The sequence below is a fragment of the Vulpes vulpes genome, chromosome 14, assembly GCF_048418805.1.
Source record: "Vulpes vulpes isolate BD-2025 chromosome 14, VulVul3, whole genome shotgun sequence".
NCBI classification, from domain to species: domain Eukaryota; kingdom Metazoa; phylum Chordata; class Mammalia; order Carnivora; family Canidae; genus Vulpes; species Vulpes vulpes.
The window spans coordinates 66,163,601-66,186,272 of NC_132793.1; the positions used below are offsets into that span (position 1 = coordinate 66,163,601).

A 22,672-nucleotide genomic window follows, 5' to 3' on the forward strand; every position below is an offset into this window, starting at 1 on the left:
AGGGCATGATCCTGGGGTCCCAGGATCGAGTCTCACATCAGGTTCCTGCTTGCTTCTCCCTCTGCCTCTGTCTGCCTCTCTCTGTCTCTCATGAATAAATAAATAAAATATTAAAAGAAAAAAGAAAACCAAGAGAAAGAAATTATTAAACTATTGTAAGAGTTCAAAATATAAGCTGAGTAACCTTTGAAAACCAAGAGCTTTCTATTTTTGCTACCACTAGTGATAATCTAACAATGGAAACAACTAATACTACTGAGAACTTACTAACTGCTTAAACTGTATTAATTCATTTAATCCTCACCACCCTACACGGTTGATTTTATTACTGTTTTCATCTTACAGATGGAATGACTGAAGCACAGACAGGTAATCTGTGGAACTTCACAAGCTAGAAAGTCGTAGAACTAGTGTTACTAGTGCTAGGAAGTATGCTACGGAGTATGCGTCTAAAGGTTACTATACTATCTCTATACATCAGCTGTAACTATATAAAAAATATAACAGAAAAGGGACATCACTTATAATAGTAGCAATACTTAGGAATCAAGGTAAAAAATACAGAACCTACATAAAAAAAACATATAAAGTGTTAAGGCAGGACTGTGGCAGATGCTGTGTCCCACCCATACCCCCTGCGGTACTTCCTCTTGCCCTGGCCTCTCTCTAGCTGAGGACAGCATCAGCTGATGCAGGAATAAGGCCAGAACTGCTGGAGACCGAATACTCAAGAACATCCTCAAACAGTGAGGGATAGGAGCTGGGGAATGACTAGCCCAGCTCCCTCCTTTTAGGACAATCGCCCTGAGCTCTGTTCAACTCAGTGTCCATGGACTGAGCTCCAGCTGCCCAAAGCAGTACCCTTCAAGAGCATGTCTTCTATCAGCTTTCCTCTCTCTTTCACTTCTTCCCTTCTCACTATGCCTCCAGAGATCATCTCCCAAATAAACTACTTCCATCCAAATCTTTGTCTCAGGGTTTGCTTTTTGGGGAACACAAACTAAGGCAATAAAACAAAAGAAGATCTAAATTAATGAAGAGGTATGTATCATATTTCTAAATGGAAAAACAATACTATAATGATGTTGAGTCCTTCCAAATTAACCTAAAACTTCAACCCCAACACTATCAAAACAGTGTCTTACAGAATTCAATTGGTTCATTTAAAGTTCATAATGGAAAAGACATCTGAAAGAATAGGTGAGATGATTTAGAGAAAGAAAAATAAAAAGTATTTGGCCCAAAAAAAATAATAAAATGTCTTTAAGAACTATGACAAATAAAACTGTTATTAGTACATGAACAGGCAAATAGAACAGAATAGAGTCCAGGAAAAACAGATGACACAGATAGACAGACAAAAATAAGTTTTACAATGAAAATCAATGGAAAATTGATGTCTCATTCTCTATAAAGTTTTAGGGAACTGATTATACATTTCAGAAGAAAAATCAAGTTGTAGCCTTACCTCATTTGCCACTAATGAATAAATTAGTGGTATGTTACATTATTAAATGTATATCAAAATTATGAAAATATTTTATAGCTTTTGAGTGGAAATATCCAAATAGCATTTTAAAGCATATCAGAAAATATATGATATTTTAAGTATTTTAAACAATTTTAAATAAAAGACATCATACTAAAAGATAAATGAGGGACTGGGAGAAACCACAACATTTAATAAGCAAGGGACTGACTGACTTCAGAATATAGGAGTTATCCTATAAACCAGAAAAAGTAGAAGCCACAGAAAAACACAGTAAGAGATATAAAAAGCTAATCACACAAATAAACAAATTGCCAGGATCAACCTAATAAATGAACATGGAAATGAAGAAAAAATGTACAATACAACCACATTTCTTTTATACATTAGAATTTTTTAATGTTAAAGTCCATAGAAATTTCTGTTAAGAATGTAGAGAAACAGAAATTTTATATACACATTTTGGAGTGGGAGTAACATGGAAGGTAGCTGATGTCCTTTTCACTCAACACTTTGTACTCAACAGATGATCTTGGTTCTTCACATATACAAAGATTTACATATAAGAATGTTTATTGAAACTTAATGAAAATTTGGAAATAGGGGCACCTGGGAGCCTCAGTGGTTGAGCGTCTGCCTTTGACTCAGGATGTGATCCTGGAGTTCTGGGATCGAGTCCCACAGCAGGCTCCCCATAGGGAACCTGCTTCTCCCTCTGCTTATGCTCTTTATCTCTCTGTGTGTCTCTCATGAATAAATAAATAAATTCTTTTTAAAAAAAAAAGTTTGGGAATAGTGTAAGGCTGATAAGTGGGGCATAGTTTAAGAAATTACCCACTTCCAAAGCACTTATTATTCTGAGGATTATTTTATATTTTAAAATAGAAAATTACAAGCAGGAGATCCCTGGGTGGCTCAGCGGTTTAGCGCCTGCCTTGGGCCCGGGGCGTGATCCTGGAGTCCTGGGTTCGGGTCCCGCACTGGGCTCCCTGCATGAAGCCTGCTTCTCCCTCTGCCTGTGTCTCTGCCTCTCTCTCTCCTCCCTCATGAATAAATAAATAAATAAATAAAATCTTAAAAAAAGAAAGAAAGAAAGAAAAGAAAATTACAAGCATAACATAAACAGAGAACAAGATATTATTTTCCCCTACTCATGGCGGTGGGCATGTAACCTTCGTAATTCCAAACAGAATTATATTAGGACTTCTTTAAGAATGGCTTGAGTTTGAGTGCTCCTCTTTCCTATTATGTGGAGTGTAAAAGAATGACGTGAATAATTATCTTGTGACAAGTAACATTGGCCTTATAATGAAGCCAATACTCCAAAAGGCAAGGAGAGGTGGCATGTTAAGTCCTGGTCCCACTTCATTTATAGCTGTATGTCTCTGGACCCATAGATTAAATGAGCTAATAAATAAACTACCTTTAAGTCCATTTGAATTGGGTTTTCTATGGTTTATACATAAAAGATTCTTAACCAACACATTATGCCCATTCCTATAACCCTTTACATACAACCTACTAGGTTCTACAACAACAAAAAAGAGTACACTTCCGACATACTCTGAATTTGAAACAATGGCCACTGACTCAAGAAAGTTTTGAAAGACTTAGAAATATCAATCTGTTTCATTAATATGGCAAGAAAAGTGAAAACCAGTTCTTGGGTTATTCAAAATTCTTTCTTTTTTCTACAAATCAGATTTTTTTTTCACATAAGGGCCAATAATTTAGGAATACAAAGGTTAATTAGGTTAAGGGAATCCCAAAGAACAGTCAGCCACTAACTTAAACAAGAGGTTGAAGAGTCAGTCAACACTTGGTCTTCTAAGTCCACCTGACTTATATATTACCATGGGAACTAAATTAAGTGACTTTTAAAGAGCCCTTCCAATCCCATAGTTCTGGATTTACATGAATTCTCCTCTCTTTTTTATCATCTCTAAGCAGTCAGTAGGATATCTAATAAGCAGTAAACTAGATGAATTTTCATAACAATTATGGCCCCTATACATCTTAGGTGTCAATATACTTCAGTTCTATGTGGAGATAATACAGCAATGGGATGACATCAAAACCTTGTCATTCCCTCTATTGTTAAATAGGAAACCAGAGCAGTATTCAAATTTCAAATGAAAGACATTTACAAATTAAATAAAACCTATGAAAGCTACAGAAATGATTTAATTTCTTACTACCTTACTACCAACCTACTTTTTTGTTTCATACACCACACACACACACAACCACTGTTATACTGACACAAGAATAACAAAATGTCTACCTTATAATATTTTTAATTCTAAGCACAGAAAACCATCTAGACTCCCTAATCCCTCAACATCTACTACCATATTAGGAAAACAGCATGAGTGAGAGTGAAGTGTGTATGAAAAATTATCAAATACCTATTGTTTTTTCTCCCAGCTCTAGTCCAGGAGAAGGATTTGTTAAAATCAGCTGAAATGTTTCATCTCCTTCTGGAATGTCATCATCAAGAATCATGATGTCAATATTTTTATACCTTTCTCCATCAACAAAATGAAGAATCTGGTCAAGAAAGTGAGAGTAGATAATATATTTAAATACAGTGTTCAGTTTTTATAGAATATTTGACAGGAAATACAATATGGGGTGGCAACATGAAATGAGCTATTTTAATAAAAATAAGGGATTTTTTCCCTTAATTTTTTATCTCTTTTTATTTAAATTGACATTAAGTTTAAAAATTAAAACTTGTGGAGAAGAGAAAAAGTAAGTATTTGACTAAAGAATAAAAGGCATCAGACACAAAAAAGCATTTTAAAACACTAATGGTATTTCAGTAAATTAAAACAAAGAAATAAAAGACTTAAAATTTTCAAGAAGCTCAAGAAACACTCTGGAACACTCTGATAAAATATGATGACAAATTCTTTGACACGATAACTTGTGTACGCATTTTCAAATATTGCAAAAAGATAGTGAATAAAATAGTATCAAATATTAAAACAAAATAATGGATGATTAAAATAAAATGCAGAATAATATTTAGAACTAAAAATTCAATTTACATATTTTACCAAAATAGTGAGGGAAGCTATTCCACAATGTAGAAGTCTTCTGCCCTAATTTATTATGGAATACATAATAATTTATTACTTTAGGATTAATTTATTTATACAAGACCCAAATCAGTATAATTCTCAAGGATTTCACCATTGGGGTGAAGATGTAATCCAGCCCCAGCTGTGCTTCCAAATTCTGGGCATACACAAACAAGGAAACGTGGCCAAGAGTCCCTCTGCTCCTCTGGGCTACCAATGTTACACTTTCTTTGGTTTCATTTACTTCAAACCTAAAATAAACAGAATACGTTAATCTTTTCCTTATTAGCTTTTATTCAGTAGATAAGGAATCTGACACTCAGAAAAGGACTCTCACACAGCCTTGGTCTTACCTACTATGTTGCCATTCAATTATGCCTCGAACACCATCATTGGCATCAATAATAATTTGTGCAGTCAAGCCTTCTGAATCTGAAAAGAAACAGAAGTATATTTTTAAATAAAAATGATTACAAAGAATATTATTTGACATAGAGATCACATAATTTTTCATACAGAAATATTGTCAACATCACTCAAAAGATGTTTAAGAAAATAAAGATATCAATGCTTATGCTATCTGATTAAGAAAACTTTTTGCTAACAAGAGCATTGACTTATAGAAATCTAATGAACTGAGAACAATATAAAATAGGCACCTGAGATTATGGCTTTATTTCTATTAATTTAATAAAAAGAGGAAAGGATAATAGAGATCATTGGGAGGAGTATAAAGCACAAGAAAAGAGAAAGAAATGGGAAGAGACAGGAAGTGCTGCAGAGTAAAAACAGGTATAAGAAGGAGATGCAGGAAGGGGAGGAGGGCAGGGGGTGGGGGTGAATGGGTGATGGGCACTGAGGGGGGCACTTGACGGGATGAGCACTGGGTGTTATTCTGTATGTTGGTAAACTGAATACCAATAAAAAATTAATTTATTTTAAAAATTAAAAAAAAAAAGAAGGAGATGCAGGGAGAGACAGGGATACAAGTTGGGACAGGAGGGGAAAAAGGGGAAGAGGTTAGGGAGACAGAGACTAACAGAATCAAGTAAATTTCTCTTACCCCTTTTAATCTTGTACTTTGTCTACCAAGTTTGGTATATTACCATCATTCATTATTCAGTATTGAAATATTAACCAACTCTGTTCCTGTTTAGTTTTTTAATATTTTTGGCCTTTCCCTTTTAAAACTCAGAGGCTCTACTTTACTCTTAGGATACTTACGGCAGCTGCCTAGGTGGGGATGGGATATAGGGAGAGTGTCGTTCTCTCTGAGTAAAGAGAACATTACCAAAAAAAAGAATATAAAATAAAAATCTGCCCATCAGACTAGGGGCTACAAAGCACAAGCCCAGCTCCAGCATCTCCTAGCTGTGTGGCTCCCAGCTCATTACTAAGCTTCTCAAAGCCTCAGCTCCCTCATCTGTAAAATGGGAAAGTAGAAGGAATGATGGTACTAACAAATAAAGCACTTGAAATGGGGGCATTAGAAAGCATTAAACAAAAGTTAAACTATTTAAATGACCCCTAATATGAGTATAAAGAAATACAAAATATCTGTTAGCTTTATTAGCATTAATAACTATCATCTAGTAAATGCCTCATATCAACAGCCTAGTCACTGGAGTCAAATATTTATTTTGCAAAAGAACTGAAACTTTTCAAATAATAATAATATGTTAAAAACTGGTGATTCCCTTCCATTATTTCCAAAGGAAATACTTGTCATATGGAGCCTCAAAAGTGAATAAGGAACCCTTGTTTCTTAGCTCACTCCTCTTGGCCATGATTCTCCTCCTTTAACCCAGACTAACCTGCCGCCTAATCACCCTCCACCCTGTCCAGAGCACATTCTAACCAAGGGATGGGGAAGAGGCTATCAGAGTGCTATTCATCACCACCACCTCTTGGGCTATCACACCTATAAGTTTCCACCAAATCCCTGATATTAAATGTCTAAAACGCGAACAAAAGTTTGTGTTTTAAAATAAAAATACATCTTTTTAATCTACATAAATTTAATCTGAGGTTCAAGTTTTACCTTTCAGTCTGTAATGAATTAACTGAGTCTTTTCTAAAGCATGAAAAGAAAGAGGTAAAAGGTCAAAAAAGAAGCAGAGAACATAACAAACAAACAAATGTTCTGCTTAACCTAAAGGAAAATAAAATCATCTGATACTCTGGAGATCTAATGAAAACAGCAAATGAAATTTTAAAAGGAAAAAATGCCTTCCTAAGAACTAATTCTATTTTGAAGATTACAAATTCAGTTATAGATAGTCGTAAAATTTAAAATTTAAAAAGCACCACACATTAATTAATCCTTAAATGTGTTTACAATCTCCAGTATATAAAACTGCAATAGATGACACTCTCTAAATTAAAACAAATCTAAAAGCTCACCATATTTTCTTCTATAGCTGAAATTAACAAGTATTACAGTGATCACTTTACTTTGTTTAATGTGAATAAACGAAAACAAAAACCATACCTAGTCTAGGAGGAAATGAAGTTAAAGGAGCCATGATGAGGTCCACATAAGTTAAATTCACAAGGAAATATTCTTCTAGTTCTGGTATGTCATCCTGCAAAAATTATATCCATTAAATCCCCCATTGTTATGTTCTCAAAGTAATAACCTCTCAAAAGCAGCTTTTAAAATTATCTAATAAATATATATATGCTTAAACATGCAAAACTAGAATAAAAATATTTAAAATTTTAAAAATAAACATGTATTGGCTCTGATTTTTTTCAGATTTGACACCAAAAGCAACAAAAGCAAAAATAAACAAATGGACTATATTAAAATTAAAATGATTCAGGACAGCAAAGGAAAACATCTACAAAATGAAATGGCAACCAATGGAATGGAATAAAATATTTACAAATGACATATGTAATAAAGGGTTAATATTCAAAATATATAAAGAACTCATACAACTCTGCAGCAAAAACATAACAAAACAAAACACAAGTCTGGTTTAAAAATGTAGAAAGAACTGAATAGACATTTTTTCAAGGCAGATGTATACAAGTGGTCCATACATGCATGAAAAGGTACCCAACATCACTGATCATCATGGAAATGCAAATTAAAATCAAAATGAGACATCAGCTCACATCCCTTAGAGTGACTATTATCAAGAAAGACAAGAGCTAAATATTGGTGAAGGTGTGGAGAAAAGGGAATCCTTATGCATTGTTGGTGGAAATGTAAACTGTGCAGCCACTATGCAAAACAATATGAAGGCTCCTCAAAAACTTAAAAATAGAACGACCATATAATCAGGTAATCCCATACCAGAGTATATATCCAAAGGTAATAAAAACAAGATATCAAAGAGATATCTGCACTCCCATATTAGTGGAATTATTCACAATAGCTAAGATATGGAAACAACTTAAGTGTCTATCAATGAGTAAGTGAATGAAGAAGATGTGGTATATAGAAACACAATGGATTATTCAGCCACAAGGAAGATGGAAATCCTGCCATTTGCAACAACATGGATCAATCGAAAGGGCATCGTGCTAAGTGAAATAAGCCAGAGAAAGACAGATACTGCATAGTATCATGCAGTATCAGTGGAGTCTAAAAAAAGAGAAGAAAACATTAAACTCATAGAAACAGAGAGTAAAAAAAACTGGTTGCCAGGGCCAGGGGCTGGAGGCAGGGGAAAAAAAGGAGAGGTTGGTTAAAGAATACAAACTCAGCTATAAGATAAGTAAGGTCTGAGTGTCTCATGTAAAATGTAGTGACTATATAGTTGACAACAGTGTATTATATAGTTGAAATTTGCTAAGAGAATAGAACTTAAATATTTTCATACACAAAAAAGATAAACATGTAAGGTGATTGAATATGTCAAACAGGGGGAATCCCTTTCACAATGTATGTATGTGTATATATATGTATGTATGTATATGTATATATACACACTATGTATGTATGTGTATATATATAAAATCACCACAATATACATTTTAAATATCTTATAGTTTTATATACATTTTTAGACTCTACATATAAGTGATACCATTTAGTATTTGTTAATTATGCTTCAATAAAGCTGACATTAAAAAAATAATAAAAGTATAAACTTATACCTGATTATATGATAAGTTGTTAGGTTAAACCACATAAGACTGCTAATGTATCATTTTTCCTAGACTAACATAATACGTAGACCAATTATAGAAATATACCAACCTAATATATTTTAAATATACTGGGAGCAAAAGATTTTAAATTATGTCAAAATCCAATAATTAGAATGTGGAGCAGAATATTATGGAAAAAATAACAGGCTTCACAGTTTTTGGAGACCCAACACCAAATTCTGTAATTTTAAGTGAGTTACTTCAACTTAAAGGCCTCAATTCCACCATCTTTATAATGGGGAATATAAGAGCTACTTTGGGAACTGTAAAAACGATTAAAAATAATGAGTATGGAGTGCCTGGCCTGAGAGGGTCCTTAAAAAGTGATAGATATTTGTGACGGTTAATTTTAATACACTATTACTATTAATCACTGGTGCCCATACTAGCAATGAAAAAAAGGCAGGTGCTCAAAACTTGAGGACTAGCAAAACCCATATCAATTGTGACTGGACAGCCAACAATATTTACATAAAAATCCAATGTATGTTTGTACATATGTGTGTGTTATACGTCTGTGTATGTACATATATGTATATATAAAATGTCAGTTCAGGGATCCCTGGGTGGCGCAGCGGTTTGGCGCCTGCCTTTGGCCCAGGGCGCGATCCTGGAGACCCGGGATCGAATCCCACATCAGGCTCCCGGTGCATGGAGCCTGCTTCTCCCTCCGCCTGTGTCTCTGCCCCTCTCTCTCTCTCTCTCTATGACTATCATAAATAAATAAAAATTAAAAAAAAAAAAAAAACTCAAATTAAAAAAAAAAAAAATAAAAATAAAATGTCAGTTCATACATTTTATTCATTTTATTTATGGAGATGTATTTCCTATGAAAAAATAAGAAAGTCTCTAAACTATCTTCTATAATATATACACCACAGGGAGTTACAGAATCAATGATATAAAAGGGAAGCCCCCTCAACCCCCACTGTTCCTCACTCTCACACAACAACCTCCCATCACTGACCACTGTCCCCCACCATCAACCGAGGCCTGGCTGATTTCTGTATATACAGGTCTGCAGTCTCTTACTCTCATGCTACTCAGGGAACAGAAATTGCTACAAAGAGCTAAGGAGAAAAAAACGGAAACTGGAGATCCTGTGTTCATAAAACTAGACTCTGCAAAGAAAAGAGGGTTGGCTACATATTTTCTGTTTTAAGAACTATCATATCTAAGGAATAATCCATTTATTTGTATTCCATTATATTAATATATTATATATATGAAAGAAGACTTGGTTTAAAGTTTTATTTTATCAAATCATGTGTTCCATGTCATATGCTAAATATTACCTTTTATCTTACGGCTCTAGAGTTCTCATACTATTGTATTAGGTCACTGTGCAATGGTAATCAACAAAACAAGAGTTACTAACTTCAGATGGTGGATAGTTTACACCACTTATAATTTTGTAAAAGTAAAAAGCCTCTGAGAAAATAAAATCTTTTCAAAAACAGAACCCCAAAATACATAGTAATTACAAATTTTCCTATAGCAATATTTATTCTCTTCCCTCTCCACCCCACATATCATCTCCTATCACCTCCATACATACTATTTTCATTAACCTCTTGGAAATGTACTCAAGGTAGCTGAAACACTGAGTCTCAAAACAGCATGAGGTTTCACAATACGAAAAAATCATTTAAAATGCAATTTCAATCACCAGTGATAACTTTAAGTTTGACCATAATCACATTTTATACCAACAGCCTCTAGTGAGTTTCTATCTCTAATTTAACCAGTCCTTAATAACTAAAAGGCTGACCTACATGGATTTGCTGGTCCAATGAATCCTTTGGAATAATCAAAATGCTCCCCTGGAATCTCTTAGGCCAATGTCTATCTTAAAGGTGACTGCTCTAAGGAAATTCTCTATATCATGAGATGTTTCTATAATAAAATACACAACAGCAGACCAGCCTATTCAGACAAGAACAGAAACTCCTGTGTGGTTTTTAAAAATTCACAAAAAGAAATAACCTGATTTAAAGGCACCAGAATATTCCATGAATTTCTACTTTCTTGGAAGTTATTCAGATTTAATATGATAATAGCAAAATAAAGAGTTTTACCTCAAGTATAGTAATGTTGATGGCTGCTGTCGTTTCCCCTTCTTCTAAAATCAGAAAGCCAACTACTGAGACAAAGTCAACATCTGGCTCAGCTAGGTTTCCTTCCGTTTGGTTCTTTAGACTCAACATTCCGGGAACTGTGCTATAGGTGACATTAATGGCTCCTAATTGAATCAGATGATAAAAGATCTTATAATTATTTAAACTCTTAAAATAATATCTGAGTGTTATAGCCTTTTTATTTTCCTAACATCTGCAGTAGCTTGTATTGTTGGCCCCAATTCCTTACTTCTTCCTCTACCCTTGGCCTTTGCCATGTAATGGCTCAATGATGTCCACTGTAGGCAAGGGGACATACTGCACTGCCTCTAGACTTGCAATACAGTCTGTCCCCTGTGTGGCTGTGACTTGCTTTGGCTGTTAGTACAAAGTAAAGGTGATTACATGCTAGTTCTGAGCCCAGATCTCAAGAGGTCTGGCATTCTTTTGCTTGCTTTCTTTGGCCTCCAATCATCACAAAAGAAGAATGAGAGACATGTGGAGTAGGGCAACCCTTGGCCAACCCCAACATATGGTAGTGGACCCAGAGCCAGCCTATTATTATATACTTCTGAGATTTTATGATCGTTACACAGTATTTCTGTGATGATAGGTAATTGCTTTAATCTTTCAAAAATAAAGAAGTAAGGGGTGCCTAGCTGGCTCTGTCAGAAGAGCACGTGACACCTGATTTCAGGGTTGTGGGTTTGAGCCCCACAGTACGTGTAGAGATTACTAAAAAAATAATAATAATAAATATACTTCAAAAAAAAGAAGTTATAAAGTCCTGTTCTGAATTAACAAATATTTTTTTCCTGTCTTTGATTTATTTGAGCAATGGCTTTCATCCACACAAGTAGAATATTAAAAAAGAATCTGCCTAGAAACCCCATTCACTCTAGAGTAACACAAACCTAGAGATCCGAATTCTCTGTTGATGAAAAGCTGAACTGTTATGTTAGCCTCTTGCAGCAAAACAAATCTTGATGAAAGAGCAAAATTTAAAACTCCATGTGGTTCATCACTGGCTTCTACAGTCAGGACAGCTGCATATCCTTGAGCATCAAGCAGAGCAATTCCTGCTGGTGGGACTCCTACAAACAACAGGAATCATAAGAAATCTAACAGTGATTTGGCATTAACCTCTAAATACTTAAAAGATAGATAGCCCCACTCTCTGAAACATACTGAAGTACCCATGAAGTGTTCTATTTCATTTGCTCCTTTAACAGAAATCTTCAGGTTGACAAACAGAACCTACATTTTCGTTTTCTTTTTCTAGACAGTAAATCATAAAATTTTTTCACTTGACATATTACTGTTATTATTTGCTATAATGGTCATCTGAATTACAGAAATTGAGTAGACACTGAAAAAAGTACCCAGATAATTTGCTCGAAGTGATTAGTTTTGAATTATCTATATAATTGGTCCAAATCCAAATTGGTCTGCTAATAAAAATGAATCACAGAAAGATTCTTCCTTTGGAAATTATTTTATTCTGTAAGAAAATACTTAGCAAAATCTTTAGAGGTTTTTCCTGAGTCCACAAAGAGAAGTGTTTGCATTTGGAGCTCATTTTTTTTTTAGACCTAACATTTTTATGGGATAGATAATATTTAAAGTAATACTTTTTTAAAAATAAAGTAATACTTTTTAATTAGTATGCATCTAGTTGTTAAAGATAGAGATGGCAAGTATTATTTTTTTCTAAAAAGAACAGCTATACCTGAAAAAAAAGATCAAATTGAATTTTGAATTACCTTGTGTGCTGACATCATATAGAATGACTTGGTATACTTCTTTCTCCTCAGGTACGTTGTCATCCAACAAATGCACAACGACTGTTTTATTCAAGGACCCCTATGTTGAACAGAAAGAAATTCACCCCCCTATTGGCACTGAACACAAAATATCTCCTGCTTTGATTAGATTTATAAATTGTGCATGCAAATATATTTTCATTTAAGGAAGCATCCTGTGGCTTAGAAAATAAAATAAATAAAAACTACTGATGAATGGGAAATCAGGCAAAAGTTAGATAGGGGCTAATTGTGGAGGATCTTGAATGCTGAGCTAGTGAATATAGATCTCACCCAATATGCTATGTAGCAGTATTGAAAATTTAAGACAAAGCAATACGTTGAGAGATTTCTATGGCAATGATGAACAGGGAAAATGGAAGCATGAAAAAGAAGGCTGTGTTGGAGGAAAAGCAGGTAGTAGGAGGCCAGTGTAGTTACTTAAGGCAGAAAGTTATGGGATTTAGCTTAATATCAAGGGAGTGTAAATGAGGAGGAAAAAAGAATTAAATGTATAATCCAACAAGAATTCATACTGAGTGTGTATGGGAAGGAGATGAAGATGAGAGAGTTATAATTAAATACTGCTGATTTCCTATCCAAGAAATGTTTTTATAAAGTTATTTCCTATCACCTTCTTTCAAACTATCAGAGAGCTTCTAAATGGAACCTCAAAAATACAATGTGAACAGGACATAAAAGGATACTTGTTTTTGGAGCCATATTTGCTATCATCTTGCACATAGAGTTCCAAGACAGGGAGGACTAAGAGAAGCGGACAAGCACTGTCCATCATGTTTAGAATGACAGAGGGGACACCAAAGGTGGGAGGTCAGGGGAGCAGCAAGAAAGCCTAGCTCAAATGCAAAGCTCACATTTGCTGTTGCCTTCAAGAAGATCTGCCAAGTACACAGGAAAATACAAACCCACTTTGTAAGTCTTAGAACCTCTTAGAGTACTGTTTTTTTTTCCTCTAGGTTTCTAAGCAAGCTCCCTGTCAATTTCTGTTAAACTTTGTTTTACATAATCGGAGTTTTCCCATTTCCTTCAAAATACATTGTCTTCTCTACGAATTTGTGTTAAATCTTTTCTTTGTGGTATTACCTCAGGAAAGAAGAGCTGTCCAGTAGAGTTAGCAAAATTGAGTTCTAGGTTTTTCCCAATAATTTTCCAGTTAACAGAAACATTTCCTCGACCAGGAGGTGTTCTTACCACATGGAATTGCAAAATTTCTCCTGCAAATGAAATGTACAGACTGATAAATGCTTAATAGAAAATAAGCAACATCTGAACTCAACAAAACCCAAATCCCAAACATGCAACTATTATGACACCTTTTCCAAAAACATTACAAGGCTGTTCTGTTTCAAATTTTCCAGAAGCTTCATACATGCTTATTGTTTATTAATAACATAGGGATCCCATGTTTAAGTATTTTCATTTAGATAGAACTTCAAGAAGTTCAATACGTAAAAGTTACCAAAAGCACATGCTAAAATGGGGAACACAAACTTTTATACACTCCAAAACATGCACCAGAACATAAATGTTCTGTAATTTAAAGAAATTAATAAAGTCCTTATGGTCAAAACTAGTAATAACACAAGTAAATTCTTCCTTCACTTCTCCAAAGGACACAAATTCCTTACACTGATATGCAATGTGATTTTACACAGTGCATGCATAAAAATGCTTGCAAATACCTGAAAATCACATTTCTTTAAATTGTAACTTACATATACCATCAATGATTTTGTTTTATAAAAAGAAATACAAAGGAAAATGTCAAATTTGTACATCAGCCTCTGTAACTTCACCAAAGTTAAGAGTTTTCCTTCCTGGATAATTGAGGTATTTTAGATGCTTCATAGTTTCCATTCCTGGTTTTTATCCCCACATAATACTTTGTAAAATTGAAGAAAATCATGACAATCATTTCTTTTAAATTGCTGAAAGTGGAAAGTAAGTTCCTAGGGAGCACTGCTGATGGCCACATGGCTTGCTGAAAATGCACTTAATTCAAAAGTCATATATGATAATGAAAACAAAGTACACTAATGAACTGTATTACTAAAAAAAATAATTACTTTTGGGGTACCTCGGTAGGTTGGGCTACCAACTCTTGGTTTTGGTTCAGGTCAGGATGTTGGAATCACGGGATCGAGCCCCACATCCACCTCTGCATTCAGCATGAAGTTTGCTTAGGTCTCTCTCCCCCTCCCACTACCACCCCCCTCAATCTCTCTCAAATAAATAAATAAATAAATCTTTAAAAAGAAGTTTTAAGAAAATAATTACTTTTATGAAATGATATATGAATGGTGTTTAGAGGGCTTTAAAAGAACACATCTTATTTAAATTTTGTGGCACAGACGTATAGTTAAAATCCCTGCATATTCACGGAAAATATCACTATTACTCAGTTATACAAATAAGCAAACACTTCTGACATTTTTTAAACAAGGACAGGAGAAATACGACAAAATATAAACATCTTTTTCTAATATCTTTTAAACTATAATTTTTATTTCTGAAGATAATAAAAGAACAAATATTTCTAAAATAGACTTCTTAAAATATGATGGATTAATTAATTTAGAGATTATCTTTAATTTCAGTTACTAAAAAACACACTAAAACTTTCATACTAAATTTAAGCACACATAACTTTAGTGCAATGAATTATCTGGGGAGAACAGAAAACAAGGCAAAGGATCAGAAAGATTTCCAAACCACACTTCCTCGGACACTTCAATGTATACATTTTTAAGTGTTTCAATACAAAAAAAAAATTAATCACCATTATATTAGTAGACTATGTCTTGGGATTTTTTTTAAACCATATAGGACTGTTAGTTAGGAATCAGATTGTTTCAGAGTTACTGAAAGCCTGTGTAATCAGCCATAATTGCCAGTATATCATGGAAAAACTGTGTACTTGTATAATTCATATGAATAAAACATAGATACTACTATGAAATCCTAGAGTTCCTCTATTGTACACCTTGCAGAATTTCCCATAGGGTAGCTTTGTATTAAACAAAGAGTTTATTACTGAGAGACACAAAGAGAGCTTTGGAGTAATTAAGCACTTTCACCTACAGTGAGGTCTGGTGACACAAATAAAAATATTTACACAGTCATGGTTTTTCAGATTTTTTTAAGTGACAAAACTTTAATACTTCAAGAAGAAAATAACAGAAGCTTGATCCAGTGCTAAAAATGCATTATGAACACAAATGGCAAGAAAACAAAATGTAGGTCAATAAAGATCCATGTTGATGGGGAACTATTAATCATAATAATAAAAAAATGATTGCAAGTTTTTACATGGAGATTTGGGAATAATATACCATTAAAAGGCAAAAAAAAAAAAAAATGCCATGGAGAGAAAAAAAGAAAAATTCTCCTACAAACTCTACATATAAAAGCCTCAAAGTCTAATATCACTTAGTCGACATCACCTTTAAAAATTAAACAAGTTACCATGCAAGTTACTCGCAAGGAAATATTGCAAGAAACACAATTTGAAGCAGTCCACACACACACATACACACACACAAATAAAAGATAAAGAAAGTATTCCTTGAATACAATTTTGTAAGCTGAGTCTATTACAAATCATATGAAAACTCATGAAGAGTGTGAAAATTTTCCAAACAAATATTCAAAATGGAGGTAGTGACTTTCCTCGTTAAAGCAGACTCCCAGGACCAGGTCCATTAAAATGTCTCCTGGGAAAAATTACCAGAAAGTTACCCTCTACCTAGATGAGGAGTCAAAGAACAGTCATAGAGAAAGGAAAGCTAAGAAACAAATCCTTAGTCTTTTAAATATAAAGGAAAGGACCAAAAGAATGTCCCAGAGAGAGTAGCTTATAATTTTCATATAAACATTTTCCTGTGTGCTATCCTATCTTCGAGTGTTTGCCCAGGATGAAAGCCTAAATAGGGCCCGTACCCACAGAAGAGTCTGATGACATTACCAGAAGTCCATCTTGATATAAAATCCAGAGTCCACCAAAAGTTGGTGATACATATCTTCAACTCTAAAATGGATCTGTCACATAGTATCTAGGCCTAACCTAATGCAGATTATGAAATGTAAACATAAAATGTATTTTAATAACCCTGAGTGTTTTGTCTACTTTTATTTCCCAAAACAAACCAGGAGTTTTTCTAAAAGATAAACATCAACTACACTGTAATAATAATGGAAAATTAAAACACAGGAAATGTATTTTAACAGATACATGTATACATGCTATATACATGGACCATCCAAATTAATTGCCCTCTACAATAAATAGAAGATGACTTAAACTATAGAGATATGAATACCGTACGACACAAACTATCAATAAAAACAACCAAGAAAAAATTGAGTGTTTCTAATATAGCAGGCTCTATATTTTTAAAAAGAATTGCATTTCTTGTTCCAATCTTTGCCTAAAAACATTTCAAAGTGTCTCTGAAAAAAAGGTAAATTTTTAAATCCATTGAATATGACATGATGATTACGATGCTCCAAGCTGGATGACTGAATGAAACACCTAACATGGATTTATAAAGGGCACACGTGTACATAGTTTTCAACCACAGTAAAAATCTATTGTCCCATATTTTTAAATTTGCCCATTCCATTTGAAAGAAAGTAATATTTACTACTGGGCATCTGTCCAATTGCTTTAGCATGAAAAAGAGAAACATAATTCTACAGAATCCAGTACATTGTTAAACACTAAAGCAATTTCTCCCTATGAACTGAAAATGTATTTTTGTAGAATCAGAAGTTCAGTATGGTCCACATTTTAAATCTATTCACATAAATGAAACTCCAACACTTGGTCAAAAGCAGTGTTAACATTGTTTAAGAACACAAGGCATGACTTTTTAATACTATTTGTTAGGCAGTTATCTTGAAGAATCACCATTAGGTTTTCATTAATTCACTTTGGTAAACATATATACTTGATACACATTTCTCTGTACAAGCTTGTGGTAACATAAAAAATATGCACAGATTCTGAATTCTTGAGGTTCAATATAGTGGCTTTTAAAAATTAACTTAGACTCTAGAAAAAAACTTGGGAATAAAGGCATAGGAAAGGAATAAAAATTCACCTCAGTTTTTATGTAGAAAATATGAAAAATCTAGGGAGCACACAAGCAAGCAATAAAAGCAGCTCAGTGTTTTCTTTCTAGTACCAAACTCATGCTCAAAGAGTAATATGATAATGCACACTATTTACCAATTTAGGCCATGGCCATTTATTTTAATTACTAATCCTTTTTCCTCTTTGAAAAAAAAACATATTGATATACAAATTACAAGTCCATAGATAATGCTTTTGATTATCAGCAAAATTAAGATATAAGTTTCTAGAAAGGCTTATTTGAACTTCTAAACTTTTCTTGCCACAAATCAGTAGCAAACACTTTATGGATGGGCGTTGACTTGAGGCCCCTACTTTGAGGAACACTGCTTAAAGGCCTCTACATCCTTAGGTACCTGCTTCCCACCCCAAGTTCTCCTTTAAAATCCTCTTAGAGTTACCACCGTTTCCTCCAGTCCATTTGGTAATCTGATCTCACTGGTTGCCTATGGTAGCATGAGACACAGTAATTATTTTCTTTCTGATAATTAACGAAAACACACTCTTATCTTAGTCTCTTCCCACCTCTGGCAGAGCCTTCTCTCTCTCCAAAAAGGTCTTTTTCCTTTCCCAACACCTTAGCCTTGTGTTCCATACAGCTCCATCTTTGACACCTTGCTTTTATTCCTCTAACCACAAAGACCTTATTAATTTTCCTGAGTTCAACTATTATCTCTAAAAAACCAATTTCCACCTCTAACATGAGATAGAGTCACTTGAAATATTTACCAGAAGTTCCTGCAATGTTGGGTTCTGCAGCAGATTAAGTTTCTTCTCACAAATTTTCTTATAATATGGGCTCTGGATTCAGACAATACTGGGGTTAAGTTACACTATGAATAACTGTACTACTTAATTTCTCAAAAATGCACTCTCCTTGTGGGAAAATGAGATGTATACCTTTATACCCACTTTATAGGACTGTTGTTCAAATTAAGTATAATAATGTCCAGCACACAGAAAACACTCAGTATTATTGTTGTTATTACTAACATTAATTTCTGCAGTGACTTTTTATTTGTATTACAAATAATTTTTTGAGAGTTGATGATCTGTCTTTAGAATGGATTCAGAGTAACCTGTTAGTCATTTTTACTTGCTACTGCTATGACAGCATGAGATTCTAAGCCCCTAATAAAAGGAAAGAGTGTTGGAAAAGAGCTCAGACATTTGCATTGGTAAGTTAAACTCGCAAGTTGGGAGTACAGTGAAGTAATGCACACTAAAACATATTACATTTCCAGCACAGCAACTAACGAGCTATATGATCTTGTCAAGTCACCTAATCTCTCTGCCTCTCAGTTTTCTCATCTGTAAAATAGAAGTCCAAATACATGATCCATGTTCTTGTCATTTCTTCTCTATTTATTTTTTTTTCTAAACACAGACTATAGTGAAACACAGGCTATAAATACCAGTTTTATCTCAAACAGACTTAGTCAAAGACTTTAGCAGTCATCTACACTGCTAAAATATTTGAAGCTAAAACGAGTCTATATATACAAAATCCTATGTATGACATAAAATATTAAGTAAAGATACAAGAAAATTTCTATTTCTTAAGGAAAAAAAATGGACACTTTCTAATTTTTTTCTAGTTTGGCACTTCACTTGTAAAATCTATCAACACAATACAAAAATCCAGGCTAAAATATTCTTTAATTAAAACCTACTATTTGTTTTGGATAAGGAGTCAGTGTTTCACTGTTTAATATCAATTACTACCACTAAGTACATATACACTTGTTAGGAACTGTGATAAGTGTTCATTAACTCATGTAATCCTCACTACGAAGTAAGTAATACTTGTCATTTAACAAATGAGAAAGCTGAGCCTCCCTAGCTTGACTAACTCCTAAAACTGCATCAGTGGAGGGAAACAAGCTAGAATCTGCAAGGCTCCTAAGTAGTTAAACAGACCCCTTCCCAGCTAAGCTCCAAGCATGCTAACATACACAGCTCTACAAAGTAATGAAAGGATTAAAAAACAAACACACACAACACACTGGAAACTTTAAAAGAGTAAGCAAAAAATGACCTCCATAGAAAAAAGAATGAATATGCTGAGCAAAAAAAGGAACCCACCTTCATGACCTATGACAGATCTGGAAGCCGTCTGAAAGCTAACAATTCCTGCCACGTTGTCATTGGCCAGAATGTTCACTCTCACAGTGTCAGAGCTGGGCAAAATTCTACTTCCCCCTTCAGTGTACACCAAACTAATGATGATGCTTTCATCATCCTCTGGCTCAGAATCATCTAAAATGGCTAAGATGGCAGTCTTTTTGGTTTCACCTATAAAAAAATTAATAGAATAAAAACCAAAGTAACAAAATCATCAACACAGAGAATCCACAAAGGCCCAAATATTACTTCCACTTTAAAAAGTTAGGTACAAATATGTAAATGAATATTATGAGCAATATCAGTATAACTGTAAGTAAATGTTGTATGGTAATCTATATTCCTTCACATATAAAACACTGTAAAATTTTATTAATATGAACAGATTGTAGAGAAGGACATTTTGAATTATGGAAAAATTTAAAGGGTAAAATTATTATTTTATAAACATTTTATTTATTCATGAGAGACACAGACTGAGATAGAGGCAAAGTCAGAGACAGAGAGAGAAGCAGGTTCCATGCACGGAGCCCAATACGGGGCTCCAATGCCCAGTTCATGCCCTGAGCCGAAGGCAGACGCTCAAGCGCTAAGCCACCCAGGCGTCCCTAAAGGGTAGACTTATTTCAAAGAATCGCAGTTTTATTCCTGGTCTTTTGCCTAGAACAATGGCCCAGCTAGTAAAAGTACTTCTAAAGCACCTTCTGTTGAGAAACAGATCTCTCTCTAGGTGAATGTAGTCTCTCTCTCATTCTAGCATTACTATGAATAATGTGATTCACACATTATTTCTTCAGGTAATCAAGCCAATACCTCCCTGAAAGATTAGGAACACTAAGAGAATGGTAGTCAAAATGGCAAACAGGAAAGGGATGGCAAATTCCAAGTGAAAGAACCAGCCCGAATGAGATAAGATCTTTGGAAAAAATGAGATGACAGCATCAAATACCAGTTTCCAGGATGTGGGTAAATGAGGGAAGGAGGTAAAAAGGGAATTCAAAGAAATGAGTGACAGTGACAAGGCTCAAGCAATCTACTTTTCAATTTGGTCTAGGACCCCACTAGCATATAAAGCATCAGTGAACACCCCTAAACTCAACATGGCTTCTGCAGTTCAGCCTATTATCCTCCACCTATTGCTTTGCACTTTCTGGAAAGATGATGAAAGAGTGAAATGAGAAAAGGCAGGGAAAAGGAGAAAGGGGATATGAATGCATGTTCTCTTGTGACCCTGCTGCATTTCATCAATTCACAGTATCAAGACTGCATCAAAAGATTATAGATTACCTAAGAATCTAGGTTAGCTATTAAAAATAGTCCATTTTGTGTGATGCTAAAGTTACAATTCAGGTAATACTAACTTGTATAATGGTATTACTTCATATGAAAACTTTCATTGTAGTTACTAAAGCTGCTGAAAAAGATCTAACTTCAAATTTTCATCTCCAGTCATTCTCATTAAATTTCCATTATTTTATTTGAAATAAGGAGAAATGCCACTCTCTTTCACCATACACAAAGATAAACTCAAAATGGATGAGAGATCTAAATGTGAGGCAAGATTCCATCAAAATCCTAGAGGAGAACACAGGCAACACCCTTTTTGAACTTGGCCACAGTAACTTCTTGCAAGATACATCCACAAAGGCAAAAGAAACAAAAGCAAAAATGAACTATTGGGACTTCATCAAGATAAGAAGCTTTTGCACAGCAAAGGATACAGTCAACAAAACTAAAAGACAACCTACAGAATGGGAGAAGAGATTTGCAAATGACATATCAGATAAAGGGCTAGTTTCCAAAATCTATAAAGAACTTATTAAACTCAACACCAAAGAAACAAACAATCCAATCATGAAATGGGCAAAAGACATGAAGAGAAATCTTACAGAGGAAGACATGGACATGGCCAACATGCACATGAGAAAATGCTCTGCACCACTTGCCATCAGGGAAATACAAATCAAAACCACAATGAGATACCACCTCACACCAGTGAGAATGGGGAAAATTAACAAGGCAGGAAACAACAAATGTTGGAGAGGATGCGGAGAAAAGGGAACTCTCTTGCACTGTTGGTGGGAATGTGAACTGGTGCAGCCACTCTGGAAAACTGTGTGGAGGTTCCTCAAAGAGTTAAAAATAGACCTGCCCTACGACCCAGCAATTGCACTGTTGGGGATTTACCCCAAAGATTCAGATGCAATGAAACGCCGGGATACCTGCACCCCGATGTTTCTAGCAGCAATGTCCACAATAGCCAAACTGTGGAAGGAGCCTCGGTGTCCATCGAAAGATGAATGGATAAAGAAGATGTGGTCTATGTATACAATGGAATATTACTCAGCCATTAGAAACGACAAATACCCACCATTTGCTTCGACGTGGATGGAACTGGAGGGTATTATGCTGAGTGCAGTAAGTCAATTGGAGAAGGACAAACAGTGTATGTTCTCATTCATTTGGGGAATATAAATAATAGTGAAAGGGAATATAAGGGAAGGGAGAAGAAATGTGTGGGAAATATCAGGAAGGGAGACAGAACATAAAGACTCCTAACTGGGAAACGAACTAGGGGTGGTGGAAGGGGAGGAGGGCAGGGGGTCGGGGGGAATGGGTGACGGGCACTGAGGGGGACACTTGACGGGATGAGCACTGGGTGTTTTTCTGTATGTTGGTTAATTGAAAACCAATAAAAATTAATTTATTAAAAAAAATGAAATAAGGAGAAATGT

The 22,672-nt window shown here is 34.5% G+C and overlaps 1 protein-coding gene across 1 annotated transcript in view; it reads right to left on the minus strand.

Moving 5' to 3' along the window:
- The window catches only part of ADGRV1 (adhesion G protein-coupled receptor V1), a 529,718-nt gene that overhangs the window by 388,030 nt on the left and 119,016 nt on the right, over nucleotides 1-22,672 (minus strand). Inside the window, exons 34-42 of the mRNA XM_025992909.2 lie at nucleotides 19,899-20,108; nucleotides 13,763-13,893; nucleotides 12,620-12,719; nucleotides 11,771-11,950; nucleotides 10,818-10,981; nucleotides 7,067-7,160; nucleotides 4,929-5,007; nucleotides 4,688-4,826; nucleotides 3,898-4,039 (exon numbers count right to left, since the gene is read on the minus strand). Of these exons, the coding sequence (XP_025848694.2) occupies nucleotides 3,898-4,039; nucleotides 4,688-4,826; nucleotides 4,929-5,007; nucleotides 7,067-7,160; nucleotides 10,818-10,981; nucleotides 11,771-11,950; nucleotides 12,620-12,719; nucleotides 13,763-13,893; nucleotides 19,899-20,108 (1,239 nt within the window). The remainder of the gene's footprint in view (nucleotides 1-3,897; nucleotides 4,040-4,687; nucleotides 4,827-4,928; nucleotides 5,008-7,066; nucleotides 7,161-10,817; nucleotides 10,982-11,770; nucleotides 11,951-12,619; nucleotides 12,720-13,762; nucleotides 13,894-19,898; nucleotides 20,109-22,672) is intronic.